This window comes from Melopsittacus undulatus, chromosome 1 (genome assembly GCF_012275295.1).
Source record: "Melopsittacus undulatus isolate bMelUnd1 chromosome 1, bMelUnd1.mat.Z, whole genome shotgun sequence".
NCBI lineage: Eukaryota > Metazoa > Chordata > Aves > Psittaciformes > Psittaculidae > Melopsittacus > Melopsittacus undulatus.
The window spans coordinates 96,341,501-96,361,619 of record NC_047527.1 but is presented as its reverse complement, the minus strand read 5'-3'; the positions used below and the strand labels follow the sequence as shown (position 1 = coordinate 96,361,619).

At 41.1% G+C, this 20,119-nt stretch overlaps 1 protein-coding gene across 1 annotated transcript in view; it reads left to right on the top strand.

Moving 5' to 3' along the window:
• Positions 1–10,266: 10,266 nt before the first annotated feature.
• The window catches only part of RECK (reversion inducing cysteine rich protein with kazal motifs), a 48,741-nt gene continuing 38,888 nt past the window's right edge, over positions 10,267–20,119 (top strand). The window contains exons 1-2 of the mRNA XM_034066748.1: positions 10,267–10,388; positions 14,024–14,082. Of these exons, the coding sequence (XP_033922639.1) occupies positions 10,310–10,388; positions 14,024–14,082 (138 nt within the window). The 5' untranslated portion in view covers positions 10,267–10,309. The remainder of the gene's footprint in view (positions 10,389–14,023; positions 14,083–20,119) is intronic.

Here is a 20,119-nt window from a genome sequence, read left to right as displayed (position 1 = left end):
TATGGGAAAGTAATTTTCAGCTCAATTTTCTCCTGTAAAATGGGATAAAGGTTTTCACAAACTCCCTTGGGTCTCATGGGGTCAGCTGTGCTGCTGCCTCCCTCCTCTCATGCTGGAAAGCTTTTTCAGTTAATCCTGGAAACGCTTCTTCCTTTTCTGAGTACTGCTGTTCCACCTCTTGGCCTGGCCTGTGCTGTCCTTCAGGCCACAGGCTTTTCATACAAGAGATACGCTGGAGACCTGAGTACATGTGTGGAGATAGAAAAGAGCAAAGATTACCTTCCTGCTCTGTTCTTCTGAAGGCTCTTTCATTAACGTTCGCAGGATATGTATTGATTAGCATATTTATGGCTTTAGGCTTCTTGTGTCCATTATAGCCTTCTAAAGACAGTGATAAAACTTTATACATTGTATTATGAGAAACATTACATGCCTGGTTGTTTTAGGAAGCTCAGAACAAATCTTGTTTTGTGAGCATTATGTAAAGATCAAAGCCAACACCACAGCTAGTGAAATCAGGAATGGGAAACTTGGACTGACTAACACTGCCACCATCCAGTTGACCAAGATTCTGAGCAATGTGGTTTAGTTAGGTTACTCACAGAGGGCATGGGGGATGGACAGAGAGATGTCAGGCTCTCTTGTCCATCAGAAATTTTTTGGCCACCTACTGGATGGAGTACACTCTTGTCTCCTTGAAGAGCCTCGTAAGGAGAGAGAGGGAGGCTGCTGTGCCTGTCCACACCTGAAAATTTTTCTGTTCTCTCTCGAGATGATCTTTTTACCATGCCTAAGCTGGAATACAGTAACTTTTTATTATTTCAGATGTCTTATGTATAAGAAGGACATGGAGCTGTTAGAGCAAGTCCAGAGGAAGACCACAAGGACAATAAAGGGGCTGGAGCACCTCCCATATAAAGACAGACTGAGAAAATTGGGGCTGTTCAGCCTGGAAAAGAGAAGGCTGCGTGGAGACCTCATAGCAGCCTTCCAGTATCTGAAGGGGGCTATAGGGATGCTGGGGAGGGACTCTTCATCAGGGACTATAGTAATAGGGCAAGAGATAATGGGCTCAGAGTTAAAGTTCAGGTTGGATATAAGGAGGAAGTTCTTTACTGTGAGGCTGATGAGGCACTGGAACAGGCTGCCCAAAAAAGTGGTAAATGCTCCATCCCTGGCAGTGTTCAAGGGCAACCTTGGGTGACATGGTCTAGTGTGAGGTGCCCCTGCCCATGGCAGGGGTCTGGAATTAGATTATCTTAAAGGCCCTTTCCAAACCAAATCATTCTGTGATTCTGATTCTATGACTGATCAGGTTATGACTCACATACAGATATGTGGTTTTTCTGACTCCATGGCAGCCTCTTTCAAACTGTCTCCCTAGATGAATCCTGACATTTGGTAAGTAGGAGCTACAAGTCCTAGCACTGCATGTGACTGTGGGCTTGAAAGAGGCCAAGCTGAATGCACATTGTCTAATCTAGTTTTCACAAAGGAAATACTTTGAAGAATTGATGGAAGAAATCATGGCTGATTCTCAAGCAGCTGTTCATGCCAGGCCCTACTCAAAGAAATACATTGGAAAATTTCTATAAAAGCAAGGAAAAGTTATTTAAAATCAGAGATGATCACAGAGAGGAAAGGAGGTAAGAAAGCTGGCTATCACTTCCTGTTGTTTAGGCACAGTTTAGTATGGACTGATGACTTTACCCAGGCAAGTGTCTCCAATACGCTATTCAAAACAGCACCGAGACAGTGACACAGACTGAGAAATGAAGTCATTCTGCTTGAGGAAGGCTTGCGAGACATCTGACAAGCCAAAAATAACTATAGAAAGAAAAGCATCACAGCAAGGAATATAATGCAGGTATTTTTGAAACTCTACTTAATAAAGAAATGGCTATGCAAGACTAAAAACATGATCTCATGCAATAAAAATTCAAAAGACATGAAAATTATGATTTATATCAAGGATGAAAAATCAAGGCTAAGAAAGTGAGAAAGAAAGAAACCAAGCTGTTTCACTAGCAGTTCTCATGCCATCTGTGCATATGAGGAGGTGCTAGACAGAATTTTGCTGATGCATCCTATTTTGAAGGCAATGTTGAAGTTAACACAAGTATTGCATTGTCTATGCTGTTATTTTTTTTCTTTCATACAGAATATCATTCCAGAATCAGTTTGTTTTCATACAGACTTTGAGCAGCAGCAAAAAGACCCCAAAACATGGACTGTTGTAATCTAGGCAGCTAGAACACCAAGGTACCAAGAAAGCACATCTCTCTAGCAGAGAACAGAGGAGTAAAATGATAACCACTGAAGGAAAACATGCTCCTTATATAGGTGTGGAAAATTTATTCTGTTTCTGTATCGACCTTCTCCAGTCTAGTGAAAGGACATAAAACTAGCTGGAAAATACTTACATAGTAGATTGTTTCTGCTGTGAATATAGAGTAGAAGTTATCCATGATTATTCCATTCTGCAAAGGGCATTTTGCTGATGATTTAAAGAAGCCAGAAAAGGCAGTGAGCTTTGTCATCCTAGTCTGCGATGAGGCTTCATCCCTTGCTTTAAGAGGAAAGCAACGGATAGCTTTATCCTGTAGCAAGTACTACTGGGCAGCAATAACCTTTCTGTTAGCAGTGTCCATGTTTTAGTCTCCCACTGGATGCTCCAATTCACTCTGCAGTTACTTAGAAAAGGACCACAATTAATTCGTGTGGTAAAAATACACAGTGCAATTGTAGCCAAGTAGCATATCATGGAATGTGAAGACCACATCTGTGGGTAGGACAAAAATTTGATGCAGTTGTGAAAATTCCAGTATTGCTAATGTTTCCAGATGGTTCATTGTGACAGCTGTATGTTCCAGGCTGGAGAAAGTAAGTTTTCCATTCAGGTGTGTTTTTTTGCACATGCAGTCATGTCATGCTGCAGTTAGCAAAGCTACACTGGGATCTCTTGGGAAGGGAGAGCTTTTTCTGCCAGAAGCTCTACAGCTATTGATGTCTACCCTAGGTTTACAGCACAGTATTCTCCTGTCTTGTGCTAAAAGTCCAGGATTTGAGTATTTCGATTCTGGTTTTGTTGCACCTGACTGTGCTACTTAGATTGAAACGGGACATCTCCCTGCAAAAAACCCCAACCATATCTACAAAGACAGGAAATTATTTTGTGTGGACAATCACAAGTATTCAGTTCTTGTAAAGTATTTTTATTAGTTTCAGTCAAGTTCTTCATTGCATTATGCATGCTTAAAGTTTGGCATTTCCCACAATCAGTTTTGTATGTGTCTTATTTACCGATATATTGAAACAGTTTATAGAGAAGGAGGACTCATTTAACTGACCAAGAAATCAGGCCAGGTTGGACAGGGCATTAAGCAACCTGGCCTAGTGGAAGGTGTCCCTAGAACTAGATGATCTTAAGGTCCTTTCCAACCCAAACCATTCTATGATTCTTTATCCAAGAAAAGTAAATATGTGCATTTTAAAGGGAAATTATTTTAAGTGTCAGTTATCAAAGACAGTAAGAATTTAGCTATGAATTTTTGAATATATAGAATGATAGACTAATTTGGGTTGAAAGGGACCTTAAAAGGCCTTCGAGTTCAATGCCCCTGCAATGAGTAGGGACATTTCAACTAGATGTTGGGGGAGCTTATAAGTTATTCTTTAGGATCTGAAATCTGATCAAATATGGTGTGTTTTCAAAATTAAGAAGTTACTTTGCTCTAGTGTGCATTATTTAAAGCTGCCTAATATAAAAAGTTCCATTTGCTCCTCATGTCCCTGTGTCATGATGATGGTAAGGACAACTGCATATGGAGAACTCACTGGCCCACATTACAGTGTGCTTGAGCAGGTGCAGGCTATGCTGTGTGTGGCCCTTGGCCATGAGATAAACTCAGCCAGCTCTCTGCAGCCAAGGAGAATTCAGGCAGCACTTGCTCCTGCCAGCACTACTGCCTTATCCCAGTGCACTACTCCTTTTTCTTATCAAAAACCACAACTCCCTGTCTCCATTCTTCTCAGATGCATGTGGCTTTTCCATCAGTTCTGTAATAACCTCCATCACTGTTAATATGTAAATTATGCATATACATATATTTATTACAAACAGTTACAGAAGGTAGAATAAATAAAGTACCTTTTGACATTTTTATTAGGCTATTTTGAGAAGTATTCAGGATTAACTCATATAGCCAAATTCTACCCTAATTCACTCATGTCACTCAAGTGTAGGTATAGATGGGAACAGGCACTGATCTGTAATTCATAATAATTATAATGTCATCTTAACAGAGCTTGCTAGCTAATGTATGGAATAACAAGAAAAAAAATTATTTTAGCTAAAGCTGATTAGTTTTAGTTAGCTTAAAATTGATTTAAATACTATTACACAAACTGGTAGCAAAAAAAAATGGTATTTCATGCCTTGCCCTTTCTTTTTTATCTGCCAGTCTACAGTGATTTCTTTTCCTGTTTGAAACTAGAAGCAACTGCATAATTGTCAATTAGCAGCATAAATGATTTCATACCACCCACACCCACTTTTGCAAAGCTCACAGACTGTATTCATACGGAAATGTATGTATAGCAGTGAATGAATTACACAGAGTTCTTCAAAGATTACTAATTTGAGAGAGTATTGTAATTGCTAAAACATGGAGGAAAATGTATAAAGCTCTTCAGGTGCTTTAAAATATCTCAGTGTAGGTGCAGGTTATGTTGCAATTTTTAACGCAATCCCATAGTACAGCAAAACATAAAAATAACCTTTGGAAAATATTCCAGCAGCAATTTGGCCCTTAAGCACCATATGGAGAAGTAACTAATCCTATATATGACTAGATGATTCAGTAGGATAATCCACAGAAGAATTAGCATATGGCATTCTCAATATTCTTCAACACATCCTTTTCTATCTCCAACCCATACTTACGAAATGCACTGCTGATATGGAAGCCTGACTTGAAAAGCAAAATGAATATCCATTTTATCTGTATTCAAAGACATAGATGTCTCATCACTTGCTAAATCCTGTTATTTGTCCTCTTGGATAGTGAGCCAAGGCCAGAAAGAAGATAGAATTTTGACTGGCCCATCTATACTACAGTACAGGTGTGGCAGACTTCATATTTAGATGCTTGAGTTTAGATTCAGATTTAGGTCATTAGGATGGTTGAAGGATTTGACTGGTCTGAACATGATTCTGGTTGAAGTATTGTTTTTCCACATTTTGAAGAGATCAATTTTCTGCTCTGCAAACTCCTGAATTTTCCAATATAGTTTCTCTTGTTTTCAATTTCTTAAACTGGAAAGAAAAAAAAAAAAAGCTCTATCAATTCCTCAGTGTTATTCCAGAAATCACATTGAAATTATTTTCTGTCTCACTATAGAGCTTTTCACAAGAAGGTGCTCCACACACTTGCTAGCAACTCTGGCCTGCCCTGTCTTGAAGGCAGCAAATTGACAGCTACAATTATACATAATTCCATTATAGACAGTATAGAGTACTAAATTCTATACAGCATATAAAGCAATACAGAGAGTAAAATGCATCTGACTAAATAGCATAAATATAAATGTATCTTGGTGACATTTGTTAGGGTTGGGTTTTTTTACCATCACCTTCCCTAACATGGAAGGATATAGTAATTAGGCTTTACTGACACAGTTTTTCTATGTCAAAGAGAATGAATTATCTTGATGCTTCCATCAGTCAACAACCTGGTTTTTAAATTATCCCTTTCATAAGCTCTGTTACCAAGAAGTATATTTTACTTCACTGAGCATTCTCATTTGAAGAGAAGCAGATGTTTCTAAATCCATAACTGATTTCAGGGGTTTTAAATTTAGACTGACAGGCAACTTCAGTTTCAGGTTATTTGCTCTGTTGAGAAAAGTTATGAAAGGTAAAGCAGAACCAGATTTTTTTTATGGCACATTTTATGAACATCAAAACTTCCTGTTTCAGCAAACATGAGATCTATTTTAAATTCTTTTCCAAATGATAGAATAGTTTCTTAACTTACAATGACAGAATCTTGTTTACTTCTTTACTACGTTTTTAGCAAATTATAATTAATTCTATACTCCACACTTCTTTAATCACTTTCAGTTGGCTGTCCTTCCAGACTTGATGTATGCACATTAATTGTTTGCCTGTGGCAAGATTTTATGAACTCTAATATGCACCACATGTTCAACTTGCTTAAAATTAATTGCAGACATTGTATTTAGCATTAATGTACATCTTTATTGGCTTTAATTTCACATCTGCCTTGCTTTATATATGACTTTATCAGTGTAACTGGTGTGTGTAATAGCAACCACCAAACCTTGCTTTTGTATTTGTGTTTTACCTATTAATAACAATTTTATTTTTCTGTGGTTTTGCAAAAAAAGTGAAGTAATTTGAAAATAAATTAATCTTTCTTATTCGCTATTTGGAAAGTCAACTGCAAAATACTGTGTGAGATCTAGTGGCAAAAAAAATAAAGCAGCTATGGTTTGCCTGTACAAAAAGGTTTGCCTGCTTAAGAACGAAATCTCTTTGAAAGAGGATTTGCTGTGGTGATCCATTCTTAGAATGAAGAAACAGGAGACCACCTCACTTACTAGCTAGCAGCTTGCAAAGGACAGTCCCACAGATGGTTCCACAATTCCTACCAGTTCAAGCACCGGTACATTTCAGGTAGCTGTAAAGCCCTACCTAGTTGCAACACAGAGATGAAATGGAAACAAGCCTCAGCACAGAAAAGCTACTCAACATGCACTAAAAATCTGGCATTGGCTTATCATGCAGGTATCTAGTTGCTGATACACAGATTAGACAAATTAATGCAAATTAGGGTGTGTCTGCAAATTTTACGGTGTAGATATCCTAAGAATCACAGCAGAGCAATTTTTAACATGTTTGTAGCTAAACCACAATGGTTTTAGTAATCAACAAGAAGGAAAATGCTGCTGGCTTCCAGTAATGCAATAAGAATAGAAGGTATACATGGTGAAAACAACCTTTTGTCTTATAAAGTACCATGTTGAGAGGGATGATTCTGTATATTGGTTCTTAAAGATCTTAAAAAGTTGGGGAGCATGATTTATGGTGCACAGAATTCATGTACATCTCGAACCAGATATAATAATATGTTAAATTCAAAAACAGAACAATAGTTTCAGAAACATATAGAGATATGCCACATTGACAATATAGTTCTCTGGATTTAAGAAAAATATGGCACTGTTTTACTTTCTGAAGGGATGCTGATCAGGTCAGATATGTTCCAATAAAACATATGTGTGGACCAGGAATTCAGACCATGACTACATCAGAAACTTCACCTATGGCTGAAGGCACTTCATATAAAATACAAAGTAACATTCAAACCTTTCAACGTTTCAGCAATTTTTAGGATAAGGAAGCATGATCAAATGCTAGTCAGAACAAAATATAATGAACTAACTATTCAAGCTAATACAAAATAATATAGATTAATGAGCAGATTTTATTGTATTCTAAGCAACAAGAAATACAGCATATAGAATGGAATGACAGAATCATGGAACTGTTCAGGTTGGAAAGGACCTTAAGCTCATCTAGTTTCATGGGCAGGGATGTCTCACACTAGACTAGGTCACTCAAAGCCCCGTCCAGCCTGGCCTTTAACACTGCCAGGGATAGGGCAGCCACAGCTTCCTTGGGCAGCCTGTGCCAGGGCCTCACCACTCTCACAGCAATGAATTTTTTCCTTATATCTAACCTAAATCTCCCCTGTTTAAGTTTCAACCTGTTACTCTTTGTTCTATTACTACAGACCCTGATGAAGAGTCCCTCTCCACATCGTTATAGGCTCCCTTCAGTTACTGGAAGGCTGCTATGAGGTCTCCATGCAACCTCCTCTTCTCCAGGCTGAACAGCCCCAATTTCCTGAGCCTGTGTTTTTATGAGAAGAAATAAAGTATTATTTATCCCTCAGCAAATGCCAGGAGCAGCAAAAAACAAAATACATTTGCAGAGGAGTTTCTGTCTTATCACCAGACTTCAAGAGCATGTTGTCAGTATACTTGCTTTACAGTGAGGTATTTACTTATTTCAAGCCCCCAAATTCAAATTCTCATTGTTCTCATTGGTTCTGTTTTAAAATGACCAACATATACAGTTTAACAGGAAAATGGTGTGTAGATTCAACATCCAAACCCCCAGTGAATGAAAGTCTTTGCTTTCTAGAACAATGGAGTTAAAATTCATACTGTCCTTACTGAAAACTAAATTTTAAAACCTTTTACTGTAAGTTCAGTTCTCTTCTTTAAAGCAAAGGAAATAATTTCAGTGGTCTGTTATTTCTTCTGGAACTGACATCGTGCCTTAAAGTGATAATGCAGAGCATTTATATTACCAGGCATACTCACACCTTTCCTCTGCCTATTCATTTCTGGGGTAAATTATTGTTGATAATGACTTCGCACATAAATGGCACTCAGCACATTCACAGCAGTTCACCCTCATCAAAATGAAGCCAAATTAGACCATTTAGCATAAGTGGGGGGGGAAAAAATGCATCTAATCAATTCAGGCCCTTTATATTTTCAGAGAAATGAAACCAGCCTGCAAATTTAGCCATCTGGCTAATTGTGCTTTTGGATCTACTGCCACCTCGTGGACTCGTGATGAATTTTAAGTCCCGAAATACTTGGCAGATGGAAAATTAACAATTAGACTCTGGGGCAAAAGTTCAGCTATGTAACTGACATGTAAGCCCACTTACATAGAAGGATCATTACTGTCCTGGTGTGAAAAGGCTTTTTTTGTTGTTTTTGTTGGAGTGTGGATTTTTTTGGTTGGTTGCTTGTTATTTTTTTATAACCAGGTTACATTTGCCACTTTTCAGCTTCTTAAATTCACAATTACAGCAACTTTAATTTGACTTCAAATTAAAATACAACTAAATCATAGAACTACAGAATGGTTTGGGTTGGAAGGGACCTTAAACCTCATTCGGTTCCAACCACCAGACCAGGTTGCTCCAAGCCCCATCCAACCTGGCCTTGAACACTGCCAGGGATGGGGCAGCCACAACTTCTCTGGGCAACCTGTGCCAGGGCCTCACCACCCTCACAGGGAAGAACTTCTTCCTCAGATCTCATCTCAATCTCTCCTCTGTCAGTTTAAAGCCATTCCCCCTTGTCCTGTCCCTACCTGCCCTTGCCAGAAGCCCCTCTCCAGCTTTCTTGTTGGCCCTTCCAGGCACTGGAAGCTGCTCTAAGGTTTCCCCAGAGCCTTCTCCAGGTTGAACAAGCCCAGCTCTCTCAGCCTGTCTCCATAGCAGAGGTGCTCCAGCCCTCAGAGTATCTTTGTGACCTTCTCTGGACTTGCTCCACTAGCTCTGTGTTCTTCTTATACTGGGGCCCCAGAGCTGGATGCAGGACTGCAGGTGGGGTGTCACCAGAGCATAGTAGAAGGGGAGATTCCCCTCCCTCGACCTCCTCACGCTGATGGTGATGCAGCCCACATGGTTGGTTTCTGTGCTGCAGGTGCACACTACCAGATCATGGTGAGCTGCTTGCCAGCAAATCCCCTTAGGTACTTCTCAGGGCCGTTCTCAATCCAGTCTCCCCCAGCCCGTATCTGTGCTTGGGATTGCCCTCATCCGTGAGCAGAACCTTGCACTTGGCCCTGTTGAACTTCATGAGGTTCACACCGACCCACCTCTCCAGCCTGACCAAGTCCCTCTGGATCCCACCCCTTCCCTCTAGCATGTCTGCCACACCACACAGCTCAGTGTCATTGGCAAACTTGTTGAGGGTGCTCGATCCCACTGTCCATGTGGCCGACAAACATGTTGAAAAGGATCGATCCCAACACCGACCCCCAAGGGACATCGCTCGTCACTGGTCTCCACTTGGGAGACAGATCCATTGACCCGCGCGGGCGGGCAGCGAAGGCCATACAGCACCGGTGCTCACGAACAGCCCAATCCCGCCATCCGCCCCGCAGCAAGGGGAGGCAGCGCGGCCGTGGCCGGCAGCGGCCCTGTGCCGGAACGGGCCCTGCCCCTTTCTGCCCAGCACCTACCCCACCGAGCGGCGCCAAACACAGCTTCCCGCAGGGCTTGCGGCAGCGCTCGCCTGCTGGAATGTCCGCGGCAGACAGGCGGAGGAGGCGGGACCTGACGGGGGAGCCGCAGCCAATGGGGGTGGCAGGAGGCAGCCAGGGCCGGGAGCGGGCGCTGCCGCCGTCAGAGTCAGCCCGTCTAGCGGGCGGGGGTCGTGAGGCGGGGCCGCGCGGCGGGTTCGCGGCCGGGCCATGGGGGTAGCGGCCGCTCGGTGGACCTGGGGCCTGCTCTGCCTGGCGGCGGCCCCCCTACTCTTGCCTGCAGTAGACGGTGAGTAGCGAGTTGCAGAGGATGGAGGGGAGGTAGTTTCGCGGGTCCCTGCTCAACAACATGGCGCAGAGACGAGGCCGGCCGCGGGGTACCGAAGCGTTGGGGCCGTGGCGTCGACCGCGGGGATGGGGCGCGGCCCGGCGCCGCGGGTCGCTCGTGTCTTGCTGCAGCTGGGGGCGGGCTGCCTGGAGCCGGGAGTAAGGGGGCGGCATCGTGGCTTCTGCTGCCGCCCGCACCTGCCCCACAGGAGGGGGAGGGTAGTGGGCGAGGAGCCGCCAAAGGCGAGGGTGGAGGCGGCTCCTTGGGTCCCCGCGGGGCAGCGTCGCCTTCCTGGTGTCGGTCATTTTACTGCTGCTGCTGTCTCGGTGTGGTGTCCCCCCGCCGCATCCCCGTGGAATGCCCCCGCCTGAAACCATGGTGTGAAAGCCGGCAGCCGAAGAGAGGAGGGGGCTTCAATAGCTGAGATAGGGAGGAATGGGGTGCAGGGGTACGGCCGTCCTGACCATGTCATGGGACAGACAAACCTTTTATACCTGATTACATGACTTGAGAGGCTGGGATTTGTGTCTTCGACTGTTATGCTGGCAGTAGGTAAATAACCAAGATTGTGGTTTGAAATGGAGAAGACTTGATGTCTTGCTCCGTATCAGTAAAACCTGACTTATAGATTGCTATATGAAATGTCAGAACAGGCCTCGTATTCCAGGGCTTGTATTCCTTGTGGTTTTGCTAACCCTTACAAAAAAAAATGCTATTGAACAGGGTATTGAATTTTTTTTTAAGTGAAGGCAAGACTTTCAATAGAGAGAAAGATGGTGGTAAAATAGTTTCCTGCATTGCAGTTGTGATAGTAGATAACTTATTGACAGGACCAAAAAATAGCTAAAAGAAGGCAGCCGAAGCACAGATACTGGCAAATAGCTTTTAATAACCAGATCATGCTGGTAATGCTGTTGCAGGAAGGGAAAATACAAAATATGTAATACTTTACAGCAGAAGGCTGCAATCATACTGAAGCATTTATGGGCATTTCGTTATTTTACACTGATTTCTAGTGAGGCATGGTTTTAGGAAGGAGGCAGTAAAAAGCTAGTGGAATGAAATGTGACATAATCTAGTTCAGCTTTCACTTGATAAACCTGCTTACATTTCTGAAATAGATCTTATCAAAGAAGGAAGTGTAGCTATTTCATAGTTTGGACATGAATGAAATTTTGAAATCTGGAAATTCTTCAGTAGAACATGAGAAGATGGGAATAACAAAGTAAGGGACAGACAAAGAGATGTCATATGACATTTCAGAAGAGGTTAGCTGGAAAGAGAACTGAGGAAGTGTGTTTGGAATGGATATTGTTAATAACTTCCATTTCTGACTTAAGCACGAAAGATCTCTCTGAGCCAGTTTAATTTGCTGCTTATTCAAGGTACCATCAATTGATTAGGATTTTGTATAAAAGTAATTACCATGAAGTGTAGCATATTGTTACTTCATTGTTTGGGATAATAGATAAGACTTGAAATTCAGCAGTGAAAGTGATTGAGAAGAACTATCCTGGATGTGTGTTAACTCATAGGAGGATTGAAAGCCATTGAAAAGTAATGGATAAGAGGCCACAGAGTATTAAATAGTCTGTGTGAAGGAGAGTTCAATAAACATACACTGTTAAACATATGCATTCTCTCCTAAGCCAATGTAAATTCTTTTCATAGGTTGGGAACTTCTGAATTCTTGGGTCTCTTAAACATAGCAGTTACTCTCAATAAAAATTTATATAGTGAAAAATTTCTGGGATGGTGAAACAAAACAACAAAACCATGATTGAGTAGACAGTGTTTCTGTTTGTAAGCTTATGCCTTTGGCCAAGCATGTTTAGTTGGGTTTCCTTACTTATGAAATCACTTTGCTGGATATCTTCTGCTTGTACTTTGATTTCATAGGCACTGAAATTTAGAAACACAAAATAAAGTATAACTATTGCCTTAAGAAAAAGAAGTGGCTTACTTACGTAGTGCAAAAAAACCTATGGGTTCCCATATGTAGCCTCAAATCAGAAAGATTTTTAAGCCATCTGTGTCATATATCTCAATCCTTTTCTGAGATTGTAGAAAACTGTCAAAAAAAACATTAAAGTAAATTTCACAATTTAATTCTTTCGTCATGTTGTAAGCATGATTTTGGTGCTCTTCCCATGTATTACAGGCATTTTGCTATGTTGTTTCTAGTTACTAATGGAAACATTCACCAACATTCACCAAAGTCTTACTTTGGCTTCTCCTATTTCCTATTTGGGAATGATAGATTTTTGCATTAAAATACAGCTCAGTCCTGTAATAGGCATTTTAAAGCGTGACTGTTTCAGGCACCCCTTTACATGTTTTGCTTTATTCCAAGTTCCTCAGCATTTTCAGGTTTGGATTTTTGGTTTGTGTTTTTTTTTTTGTTTTTAATAGCATTTCAGTACTGGAGAATTTTGGTGGTGATGGATTCCTTTAGGTTTTAAATTGGGTATCTTGTAACAGCTATGAGCTTTCAGATGAAAGCACTTATATTTTGCAAAATTATCAAGGAATTCATGCCAAGATCCTCCTTAGTAGTTCAGTCAAAATCTTTTCCATAACTAGGTACTGTGACATACAACTTCATGTGTGATATCATTGTACAGTTGGGGGTCTTTTTCACTGTATGTGTTGTTTTTATGGTGTATCAGTGTGATGTGTAGTTCAGATACAGATGAGCAAAAATCTGTAATCATTAAATGACCATGAGCATGAAGAAGTAAAAGCTTTCAAAGAAACCTCTGCATGTCTGTTTTTTAATACACTGTTCCAGACACTGGAAAGTGAAGATGAAAATGGGTATCAAGAAGTTCTGCAGTTCATTTTGTACTGCAAAGCTTAACTCTGAATGAAGGGATGGTAGGGGAGACAAAGTGCAACAAAGTATAATGGTAAATGCCACTTTAAACCTTAGTGTTTTGTGAAGTCTGGGTGCTTCAATTCTCATTCATTTTTCTGTTGATGTGTTCATATCTCTGTTTTGCTCTATGACTTCCATCTAGTTAGGCAGAACCACTCTTAATCATCCATCACTATTGAAACAATTTACAGTTTTGATTCAAGTTTTTAGGAAGCCAGAGTTCAATGAACAGCTGTATGCACCTCTGTGTGAAAAGGAGTTCTGTGAGATGATTCAATTTACAGAGGCATATAGTGTCTATGGAGATTTTGGGGGGAGGGGGGGATGTTAACTTTTTAGTATTCTATTCTTTCCCCCCTCTCTCTCCATTCCCCCACCACCAGGATAATAAATTGAATTTCCTGATGAAGGAATCTGGCAGGTGCCAAGTTAGTTCAAGTTAAGCAGCAGAAGTGGAGCTAAAAGTAGAAGGGAAGTAAGATCTCCTTTTGGTGGCAGTGAGTGTTCAGGGCTAATCCTATGAGGCTCCATGAATGGATCTGCAGCAGCTTTGGAACAAAAATTTCTCATGTTTTTGTTTGTTTCTGGGAAGGAAAATTGCTTATGGACCAGATAAATCATCCTTATAGGCAGTGAAGTGGACACTTCTGTTCAGAAGTGATAATTAAGTGCTTCAAGTATTTTAAATATCTTTTTACCTCCCCCTGCTTTTCCCTAGGCTTGTCTTGCTGTTACCATGCAAAGGACAATTTAATGTGCCGTGATGTCTGTGAACAGGTAAGCTTGTTTGGAACTTGGGTTATCCCTAAGAGTTAAAATTTTGCCTTAAACAATGATGTAGCAAGATGAGGCTTATAAACAAATACATTCCTGTGTAAATACTATGAGTGAATTATGAGATGTAATATTACTGTTTACATATATATAATTTTATAATGAGAAAGGTTTAAAACTGCAGTCAGTTTTCCTTTCGTAGTGGAAAACAGGTTCTGCTGAAGTTGAGGGGAGATTGACATAAAAATCTGAGGTCAGGATTTGGACAAGAAGTACTAAGCATGTTAGGAAATGGGAGGGGTGAAGGTTTTTTACCCAGTTTCTGGATTGTGTATGTTTCCAAGTTCTGGAGAATTTAAAAGAACAAGATGTTGGTACTGTTCATTCTTCCTGTCAGTTCTCGTTTGTTAGCTAAGTATCTAAGATAATCATTATGATACATGGGTTTGTGAATCCAGAAAAAAAATTCTTGCTTACTTGGTTCATACGGTAATAACAAAGAGTTGCTTGTGCTGGATTCAAGCTCGAAAAATATTTTTCCACAACTTGTGTTTAGATTTCTACCGTTGGATAATATGTTGTACAGCTTTGTGTGTGTATATTTCTATAAATTTATATCCATAAAATTTTTGCGTCAGTAAAGTATACATACATGTATACACAATTTCTATCCTTACATCATACCTGCCCTGTTTTCCTGTCTTCATTGCCCATTTTGGGGCTGTTCAAGCGCTAAACCTGGTTATGGTCAAGTTTATATTTATCTGTGATGGTACTAACAAAACTTCTGGTTTAAATTGACCTTCTCCCTCCCTAATATATTTATAGAACACAACCAAATTCCCTTTCAGCTTTCCTATTGTTAGGCCAAACAAGGAAAAGTCTTACATTCTCTTCACATGAGATAGTCTCTGAATTCCTATAATTATTGTTGCAGCCCTTCCAGCATACTTTTCTCTTTGAATACAGGTAAGCAAAACTGTACATGTACTGTTCGACAGTGTCCCACACAACATCCTTGTCTCTAAATTGAAGAGACATCAATTTGATAGGTGGACCACGCAGTGGATAAAGAACTGGCTGGATGGCCGCATGCCAAAGAGCTGTGGTCAATGGCTCAGTGTCTGGCTGGAGACCAGTAATGAGTGGTGTCCCTCAGGGATCAGTGTTGAGACTGGTCTTGTCCAACATCTTTGTCAGAGACATAGGCAATGGGATTGAGTTCGCCCTCAGCAAGTTTGCCGATGACACCAAGCTGTGTGGTTCAGTTGATACATTGGAGGGAAGGAATGCCATCCAGAGGGACCTTGACACACTTGTGAGGTGGGCTGATGCCAACCTCATGAAGTTTAACCATGACAAGTGCAAGGTCCTACACCTGGGTCAGAGCAATCCCAGGCACAGCTACAGGCTGGGCAGAGAAGAGGTTCAGAGCAGCCCTGAGGAGGACTTGGGGGTGTTGGTCGATGAGAAAATGAACATGAGCCAGTTTCAGTGTGTGCTCGCAGCCCAGAAAGCCAACTGTATCCTGGGCTGCATCAAAAGGAGTGTGACCAGCAGGTTGAAGGAGGTGATCCTGCCCCTCTACTCTGCTCTTGTGAGACCTCACCTGGAGTATTGTGTGCAGTTCTGGTGTTCTTAACATAAGAAGGACATGGAACTGTTGGAACAAGTCCAGAGGAGGGCCACGAGGATGATCAGGGGCCTGGAGCACCTCCCATAAGAAAATAGGCTGAGAAAGTTGAGATTGTTCAGCCTGGAGAAGAGAAGGCTGCGTGGAGACCTCATAGCAGCCTTCCAGTATCTGAAGGGGGGCTATAGGGATGCTGGGAAGGGCCTCTTCATTAGGCACTATAGTGATAGGACAAGGGGTAATGGGTTCAAACTTAAACAGGGGAGGTTTAGATTGGATATAAGGAAGAAATTCTTTACTGTGAGGGTGGTGAGGCACTGGAATGGGTTGCCCAGGGAGGTTGTGAATGCTCCATTCCTGGCAGTGTTCAAGGCCAGGTTGGATGAAGCCTTGGGTGATACATTTTAGAGTGAGGTGTCCCTGTCCATGGCAGGGGGGGTGGAACTAGATGATCTTAAGGTCCTTTCCAACCCTAACTATTCTACGATTCTATGATTCTACATGGTATTAAAACCAGAAGTATAGCACTTAGTCTTAAAAGCTGTGTTACAACATACATGTAAGTAAAAGAAAGATACCCACATGCAAACAAATTTAACTGGCAAGTTTAGTAGCTGCATTTTGAATAATCTGACCAATTCTTTCTTCTGTTCCATTGGTTTGAAATTCCCAGTTTATCACTTGAATTGCCTGTTAGTTGTTAGCGCTTCATGAAAGGCCTTTAGCTTTTTACTTTCAAGCTTCATCTCATTTCTGTTATATTGGTTCTAATTATTGCATAGAATTTTATGTGTGTTTTATAAGATATTCAGATCTTTCGTCATCTGGATGATTCCTCTCTACTCATATAATTAGCATATTCAGAGTCTTTGTGGCGAGAGGTCTAGAACAAGTCTAAAGCAAGACTGGTACCTCAGAAATTGTTCTGTAAGGAGCTGTCTTACTGACCTCACGTCAGGCTGTTGGTAGCATTGTTTTCTGAACGATGCAGACCTTTGATGCAGACCGGCAAACTGGCTGTCTGCTGTTTTTCTGCTTATCTTCAGGATCTGTAGCTTAACCATTTTGTGCAGCACAACTGAAATGATTTATCTTTGTTGAATCCATTTTGGAATGTATTATTTGATAGCTATGCCCTTGTCTTAAACATAGAATTTGTAGATTTACATACATGGGAGGGTGACTGTGAGGGGACAGAGTTGGCTGAATGATTTACTGTTTTCATTCTTTCTTTCTAAACACCTTTTCTAAAATGTTTGCTATGTACTTGTTGTCATGTCTGTACCACCACACTGTACCATCCTGGCATAATTTATTAAATAATTAAATAAATAAATAATGTTTTCTTTCTGGACTTGGTAGTTTGAGCCATAAAACACTGAAGTTTCTTGCCAGAGACATCAAAGGAAAGAGAGCAGGCTTATGCCCCATATCTCTGTTTAACACTTGGGGAATGCCAGCGACCAGGGTGCACAGACAGGAATTTGGGTGTTAACAGAGCGATTCTTGTGGAGAGGGCCAAGCAGATGTACTGCTTGAGACTGTGTGCACCTATTAAGTCCAGGAGGACAGTCTATGGCAGTGGCTCATGACTTGTTGGAGGTCTTGACCCGGAAGGAGCTCTTGAAGGAACAGTATGTCAATCCAAGTCTTGGGCTGCAGTGAAGGGATGGCCAAGTCTCTCCCTGAATCAGTGGTGTTTAAACAGTGGGAGTCGTGCTCTGGTCAGCTTCCTGAACTGTCTAAAAAGCTGAGGTTAGGTTTGCCTCGTGTAAACAGGAGCCAGACAGGCTCTTTGTGGAGAACCTGCAAAGCCAATAGCCTGAATTATGTATTGCATGGGAAAAAGGATGGCTAGAGGCTATGCTTAGTGGAGACTGAAAGTCTGTGGCCCCTGACAGTGGGAGGAAGTTTCTTGGCCTGTCTTTGGATATGCCCTTACAGAATAGATTTGGAGCCTCAGAAAGGTGAAGAGGAGCAAAATCCATCAGGGAAGCATCTTGGCCTAATCAGTTGATTGTAGACGGTGCCACCAGGAGAAAGAATCCCTTCTGCAAAGAATGGAGGCACTCATCTACAAATGAGGCTTGCTGTCTGGGATGATTTGGTTTTCAGGGGCTCAGATCTAGAATGTTGCTGAAATTGCGAAGTTTTTTTGACCCTCAGATTATCACCCATTGGCTGCTCATCTACATAGACACATGCACTGTTGAGGGAAGCCTTGCATGGGTAAAAGGGTGAAGGGCATAGGAGAACAAGATGGTGTTCTCCTTGATCCTATCAGTTTAGGAAAACAGCTTGATTAAGAGTAAGGATTTCTGCTAACTTCAAATTACTTTCAGATACTTTTAAGTAAGCCCTTTGAAAAAGAAAACCTGGATTACAGATTTGTCAACTAAGGTGATACAAACATCTAATTATTTTACATTCTTTGTAAATATTATTCCAAGCTTAGTTTCAGTGTCATCTCCTTTTTGTGATTATTTTATTAAGGCTGTAAGATACTGTAGAAGGAATAAATGGAACTGGTTTTCTTTAATTGATGTTTTTTTCCTAAGTTTATTTCTGGGAAGTTACACAATGATAAGGTTCCTGGAAGCATTCATCTCTGTACCACGCCAAAGATCTCTATCCCGATCCTCCTCCAAGCATAAGAATAGTCCATCCCAGTCCTCAGGAAAACATGTTAATGTTTCAGAAGGCTGTTTTGGCTAAACAAGAAGTCATGAGCAAGCTTCAGTGCAGAAAGGCAGTATAGAGAAGGTAGAAGCAGGGAAGGGTTATAAAAAAATATACAAACTTTTTTCATAGGGGAGGACAAGAGAGAGCAGCCATAAATTAAAACTAGAGATTTCTAGTTGACTATACAGAGGAACTTTTCCATCATGAAAACAGAAGCTGTGCATTCTCTGTCTGCAAGAGATTTTATGACCTGACTTTATAAAACTGTGAGCCATATGGCCTGACTTCACAGTTGATCCTGCTTTGAGCAGGAGTTTGCAATCAGTGGTCTTCTGCAATCACTTCCTACCCAAATTATTTTCATATTCTATGACTGTAGAAGACCCCAAATACTACTGCATTTCTTTTCTTGCTCTCCTCTCTGAAACTAGTACTCTTGTTCTCTTGTTTTCAATCCATGAGTTTATCATGTTCCAAATTCAGAATAGACCCGTAATGTATTTCTGCTTTTGAGACATCAAATGCATCCATGACTTAGTTATTCCTGTAATTTGTGGTTTCATATCCCACATTAATAGGTCTGTTTCCATCCCTTTTGTTGTCCAGTTTCTCGTTTTAATTAGTGTTTTACTTAATTGGACTGCTGAAGGAAAAAGAACTAACAACATTAGTGTGGGACCAGGAAACCGTTTCAGTTGTGCTGAGAGCTCAATTTACATTAACACTTCCGTGAAACTTTAAAAAACAAAACCAAAACAACACCAGAAAGATCAATGAGATAAAGGTATCTTGTAGTAAGCTGTGAAGAAATTGCTACTCTTGTAAGGAACTGAGATGACCAACACTACAAAATGGCCTGAAGGACACCTGGAAAAAAAGATAAGTTTACATGATTCAGAATTGTGTATGAAAGTCGATGAGGTAAGGCAAGATTTCTTCTTGCTGTGTATAATAATTTAAGTTGGAGGAGTCATTTTGTCTTAACCTCCTGCTCAGAGAGGTACTAGCTTCAAAATTAAATCAGGTTAATTGGAATCTTGTTAGTTGTATTTTGAATATCCTCAGGAATGGGCTTTCCACAGTGGCTCAGGGGAATCTGTTCCGGCACTTAACCTGCTCTCATGGTGGTTGTTTTGTTTTTTTTTTCCTTTTCATCCAGTTAGAATTTCTCTTGCTCTGCACCTTATTACTTCTGCAGCTCCTGCTTCACTGTGCAACTCTGAAAACAGTCTGAATTGTCTTTTGTATAATCCATCTTCAGGTCCTGGAAGACAGGAATTTAGTGTGTCCCCCCACCCTTAACCATTCTTCAGTTTGAACAGTTTCTTTTATCTTGGCCTGTCTTGATATATCAAAAAGTCCAGCATATTTTGTGGCCTTCTGCTGGACTCTCTGCAATTCATCAGCAACATTCCTTGCATGGTAGTGGCACAAAATTGGGTTTGATATTATAGTAGCCTCATCAGTGCCTAATATTAATCTGCTGATAGTGCAACTGCTAATGAGGAGCAATATTCTGTTAGCTATCAGTGCTGCACCAGTGCACTGCTGACCCATGTTCAACTTGTCACCCACCAGGACCCAGTACCCTTTGCTACAAAGCTGGTTTCTACCCAGAGAGCACCCAACCTGTAATGTTGCATGGGGTTATTCTATTTCAGCTGCAAAATTCTGTGTTTGCCTTTGCTGAACTGCTTGAGTTTCCTGTCAGCCCATTGCTGCAGC